The following is a 6,230-nucleotide window of genomic DNA, read 5'->3' on the forward strand; positions in this document are numbered from 1 at the left end:
TTCTTTAATTATATGTATATGTATGCATATCTGTTCAGTTTCAAATATTTTAAGGTTATATTTGGACCTTTCCTTGAAGAAAATATTTTGCCGTATATCAGCATATTGATCATCCGCCATAAACCGGTCCATATGTTTGACCAGCTCTTCTGTGTGTCACACATTTAGTTCATTTCTTTAACTAGCTAGCTTTCCATACTTAACATTATACTTAATATTATCTCTTTTTTTTTTTTTTTGCTAAGTGAACAAATTATATTTCCATCAAGTACGTGAAGTATGAAATTTCAGAACGAACACTATTTCTGTCTTGGATTAAAAGAAAGAGAAATTCATGCTTATAATGTACTTATTTTTTGTCACAGTTCTCCTCAAATCTAACAGAAGTTCATCAAAATATTGATGGAAACAAAAATACAGTATTTATTTTTCACAAATTAAAAGGACAAAAAATAGCTTAGAAGTAGTATATTTAAGGGATTACTTAAAAATATCCCAACATATAAGGGATATTTTTGTCATTTTCTGCTTGGAAACACAAGGCTAACAAGAGCTACCATCCCGCATAGTATCTATCAAAGGGTTGTTATGCTGACTGGTTAGCTTAAATATTGGGTTAGCTCAGATATTGGGTTAAAAGCACCAAATATTTTAAAGTTCCTAGGTCAGATTAAATACTTCTTTCTGACAACCAAGATTTATGGCTTTACTTTTCTACACCCCTTATCAGATCTCCTATGTAACTGAAATTTACTTTTTAAAAAATTACCTTTGCTGAAAGTGCATGGACTAAAGTTCAGCCCTCCAAAAATAGACGGCCACGAAATGCTATGTCCCAATCCTTTTTCTAGTTAAGATGAATGCATCGATATTGTAAAGATATTTTATTTTATTTTATTAAAATTTAACCCGTAAAATAGTAAGGTAATTTGCTATTTTTATTAGATTACTAAGTAGTATTCTTAAAAAAAGTTATATATAATAATCTAGTAAGTGACATGATTTATAAATAATTTTTTAGACCATCATATGCATAGAACTTAAACGTTAATGTTTAGGAGTTTAAGTCTTTATATATCGTCATTGTAAATAATTTTTTATACTATGAAGTCATTCAAAGAATATCTACAGATAAACCTTCTTACAATATGAGATTTGAACTTTGAAATGTTCAAAATAAAATATATTACCTTAGAAAATCGGTAAAGATAATTTGATAATGTAAAAATTATTTACGCTCAAAGTATATGTCGCTTAAACTCATTCTTCAAATTTGTTTTGCTAGAGTTGGGAAATTTACAGCTAGTTTATTATTATTCCCAGCTAGTTGGGCGGTCACATATGGTGTCAGCATTTTGTTTTATTAAAGTAACAATTATATGCCACCTATGCATTAACTCTTCATGTACTAGTAGTAAACATTCAAATCCTTCACTATAAATATGTGACATTAACTGTTGTTCATCAGCAATATCAATTAGCCTTTAGATTTTACTCCTCTATCTTAACCTAGCTTTTAATTCTTCCTTAGATAAGAGAAAAAAGAAGAAAAGATGACTAACATCTCCCACGATCATCCTTTGACCTACACCTTTGGCATTTTGGGTAAAATTTCTAGCATATTTTATGTGCCTTTTTACTCTTTCATGCAAGTTGTTTCTGTTTTGTTTTCTTTTAAGTTCTAATTGGTGGAATAATATCTTAACTAACTACGTATTACGAATAGAAATAACACCTCAAATATAGAAAAAAGACCAAACTAATTAATATCTTTCATTGTGACAATGTTGCAGGTAACATATTCTCCTTCATGGTGTTTATTGCCCCAGTGTAAGTTGTTTCTCCAAAATTAGATATAAGGTTCAATTTTTCGGGCAGCGAAACAGTTGGCTTACTAAAAATTTTGATCTTGCAGACCTACATTTTATAGGATCATTAAGAAGAAAACATCAGAAGGGTTCCATTCATTACCATATGTTGTTGGCTTATTTAGCGCAATGCTTTGGATTTACTATGCAATGGTTAAAACCAATGTTATCCTTCTCATCACCATCAACTCCTTTGGTATCTTTGCGGAGATTATTTACGTGGCTATTTATTTTACTTATGCAACAAAAAAACAAAGGGTATATACACATTTCATGCATATATATTATACTAGTACATATACTGGTTTGTATTTTTTCTAATTGTTAGACAGTTTTGTGAATAATGAAATTTGGAATTGTTTTGCAGATCAAATCACTAGGACTTGTCCTACTGTTGAATGTCGGTGCCTTTGGACTCATTATTTTCCTCACTCAAATTTTGTGCGAAGGACCTAAACGCGCTGCAGTTATTGGATGGATTTGCATGGCATTTTCGATTAGTGTATTTGTAGCACCTCTAAGCGTTATGGTAACTAATTAATGATCTTTCTAATACAGTTTAACTCTTTGATTTGATTCTTTTATAGGTACGTTCATTCTGATAATTTAGGTTTTTTTTGTCGGTACAATAGGTATTTAGTCCCTAGACATTTCTCTAACAGCATTTAATTCTGTCATTTTTTTTGTAAAAATGCAGGGACGGGTAATACGGACTAAAAGTGTGGAATTCATGCCGTTTAACTTGACATTAACCCTTGCAGTTAGTGCTGTAATGTGGTTTATGTATGGTTTACTTTTGAGGGACATTTACGTCGCGGTAATTATAACAAATTTCTGCTCCCTCCTTTCCCTTTTTACTTATTCAGTTTACATTTTGTATTTACCTTGAGGATGCGTTAATTAACAAATCCTTATTTTATTAAGTTATCATTATTAGTTGCTTTGATAATCCAAATTTGACAACTAAGTTTAGGAGTTATAAGTTTAAGAAATGGTTACTTACTAATAAGGTTAAAATTGGAAAAAAAATTATCATCTTTTTATTAGATAAACTAGATAAATTAAAGTTATTTTTAACATATTAGTGAACAACTACAAGAGAACGAAGGAAATAACGTTATGGAACATGAGAAAGCAACATTATTTATGCCCTGTGTTAAATAGTAGATAAAAGTACAAGGCCAGACTTACAGAACACGTGCCAAACTCTTGGTTAAATCAACATGATTTAACTTTTGTATATATCGATAGTGTAAAAAATCTTATACAAATTAGAGTACTTAATATGTTGTAGCATGTTATTTGTAATATTTTTTAAGTTATTAATTTCATCTATATATAATGAAAGTTTACATCTAATTATTATTTAAATGACTCAATTATTTTACATATAAATTAGTGCCCATGTTAACATTCACTTTTATGAGCTATATCATGTGACTAATGTTTGGTTTCTCGTCTTCCGTCAAATAATAAAATACAGGTACCGAACATAGCGGGAATGCTACTTGGAGTGCTCCAAATGATATTATATGGAATATACAGAAACTCCAAACCAAACGACGTTGCTGCAGAGACCAAATTACCCACCATTGTGAAGGTGGATCAAGAGCCTATAAAAGTTAATTCTGAGGCCTATACAGTTAATGTTCCATCCAAGGACTGTAAAATTGGAGAGGCTAAAGCTGGTAAAAATCTTGAAGATGCCCAAATTAACTCTCAAGTGTGAAAGACTTCAAAACCAAGACAATAATATTGGAGGCCCTTTCTGCAAGATTTTCTTAATTCGATTAAAAAAAAAAAATCTGGGCCTCAAGTCTATATCTACGAGTTAATATTTTGTTACAATTGTATGTATGTATTTTGGGATTTAGTGATCCATTTACGAGTCTCGCTTTCTTCGGCTTCATCATCCCTCTAGGAGTTAGATTTCCAAATTTATTTGGAGAGAACTCCTACCGATATCATGTATGGTTTTACACTTTACATATATAAAACATTATATGTCGTACGTATATTTATGACTGTAGTTCTTTATTCTGTTATCTCTGATTCTCAAGATTTTCTTTATATTTTAATTGCAAATAATTAATTAGATTTTTAGCTTGAAAATGTATCTAATTACATACCGATACATTGAATTCCAACGTAAGTTATTAAATTTAGGATATAATTAATTTGTGGGTAAATTATTTTCTTATGAGCTATCTAGCGTAGTGTATTTGAGTAGTACGATTCACGTATTAATCTGGAGAAGTTCTTGCATTTCGTTAAACAAACATCGTGACAAGACGTTCTTGCATTTCGTTAAACAAACATCGTGTACAAGACCTATTACAGTTCTTAATAGTGTATGTTAATCACATACTATTTCTTTTATGAGTTTAAGTTTTCTGGACTGACCTACAAATCAAAAGGCAGTTTTAGGTTTTCTTCATTTAATAAACATTACTTAATTGATAATCTATTATAATTTGAAAGGTACTTTTAGGTTTTCTTCATTTAAGTAACATTTATTGTTAACTTGTAGGTTTTCTTCATTTAAGTAACATTTATTGTTAACCTATAAAAAGCTTTAAGTAACCTGTTATAACAAGTTAATTGTTTAGATAATGTAAAAAATCTTTAACATTATCAGTATATATAACTTAAACTCATAACGTAAATGTTAATCACAAATGTATTTGTGCAGGCAAATATGAGACAGTCACTTGCAAACTTAATGGCAACCCAATCTGCTAGTTTGGAGGCGTTAGGTTTAAAAATTCCAAGCCCATTTGAAGCTAAGGCCCTTTTTCCTAGCCCAATTAGCCCGCTGGACTCATGGGTTGGGCTAGGCTTGCCGTTTGGCTGAACATTACAAAATACAAAAAATTGCGCGGATCTCCTTCATATGGATTGGTCTTAAATTTTTATCCCTCAAATCGCTCATCTTTCATTTTTGTCCCTACTTCTCAAAAGTTTACGTAATGAAAATTATATATATATATATATATATATATCTTATTTGCCTTTTGGTTTATGAAATCGTAGATTTTTTATTCGAATCCTAGCAGAGTAAAAAAAAAAAAAACCGCAAGTTAAGGTTTTCATAGAAACTATGTCTATTCGGGGCAAAGTTATGGCTTAAGGTTTAAAACTTCAGATAGTTTGGTGTGATAACTTAATTTCTACTTTAACATTACAACAAGGCATGATTTCTATGTAACTTAATTTCTACTTCTCGTAATGAAAATGTCGAAAGACAATACATAGTTTCTACATAGTTACATAGAAATTATGCCTAATCCGGCATAGTATTGTAGATTAAGTTATACTACAAAACTATGCTGGAAAAGGCATTCTACAGAACTATGCCTTAAAGCATAAATTTTCCCGAAAAAGGCATAGTTTCTATCATTCTATGAAAACCTTGCCTTTTTTACGAAATTGTTTGTTTGTTTGATTTTTTTTTTTTTAACTCTGCAGGGGTTCAAACCTAGAATGTCAAGGGTATTTTCGGTCACTTTTTATTACTTAAAGTGTGAAAGGATAAAAACTAAAGACCAACGATTCGAGGGGCAAAAATTAAGACCACCCCAGAAATAGGGCATTTTTGCGAATGACCCTACAAAATATAGAAAGATAAATTAATTAAACAAAAATAAGAAAATAAAAAATTAAATTCGTATAAACTAAATTAGAAAATAAAAGAGTTCCTTTAATTTAGTTGTACTTCTTGCAAATTGAAATGAATTTATTTTTTGCAAAATTAATATGCTAGTGCTTGATTTATCTGCTCCAATAGTGTCTATAATCCAAAATAGACCAACATTCACACCATCACTGTTTAATATTTTTCTAATAAAATAAATTCCTGATTTGGCTGTTATATATATATATATATACATCTCTCTATATATATATATATAAAGAGATTACATATACATATATATATATATACTTACATATACTCATATATATATATAAAAGTTTTCGGGTCTTTCGCCCAAATGAAAGCCCAAAATGTTGGGGCTTATGCCTAGGTGAATGCCCGGAACGTTGGGGTTTACGCCCTACGATACTTACGTCCATGCGTTTCTGGTACGCCTCGCCCCGGGACTCGCCTAGAAAATGCCTTTTAAAACACTGTTGAATAGTACCAGTTCATTTGAGATTAATACTTATTTCCCATCCCTGCAAAAGTACACGAAATGATAAACTATTTGTTACATTACTGTATGAGCACACTAAATAATTTATATGTAACCTTTTCTACAAAGAATAAAAATCATGCAAGCGATAGGTACGTGTAGAATAAAATAGTAATACTAGTATTTTTTTTCAATTCAAACGTATATAATAATATTATAGCACCACGAG

General features: G+C 30.3%; 1 protein-coding gene across 1 annotated transcript; it reads left to right on the top strand.

The window, feature by feature from the left end:
• Positions 1 to 1,478: 1,478 nt before the first annotated feature.
• On the top strand, positions 1,479 to 3,842 carry LOC132058250 (bidirectional sugar transporter SWEET14-like). The gene is made up of 6 exons (XM_059450801.1): positions 1,479 to 1,605; positions 1,794 to 1,830; positions 1,916 to 2,126; positions 2,236 to 2,397; positions 2,566 to 2,685; positions 3,352 to 3,842. Exons 1-6 carry the CDS (start codon positions 1,554 to 1,556, stop codon positions 3,595 to 3,597), a joined length of 828 nt encoding a protein of 275 aa, XP_059306784.1. The 5' UTR covers positions 1,479 to 1,553; the 3' UTR covers positions 3,598 to 3,842.
• The last annotated feature ends 2,388 nt before the right edge of the window (positions 3,843 to 6,230 follow it).

This window comes from Lycium ferocissimum, chromosome 5 (genome assembly GCF_029784015.1).
Source record: "Lycium ferocissimum isolate CSIRO_LF1 chromosome 5, AGI_CSIRO_Lferr_CH_V1, whole genome shotgun sequence".
In the NCBI taxonomy this organism is placed as follows: Eukaryota; Viridiplantae; Streptophyta; class Magnoliopsida; order Solanales; family Solanaceae; genus Lycium; species Lycium ferocissimum.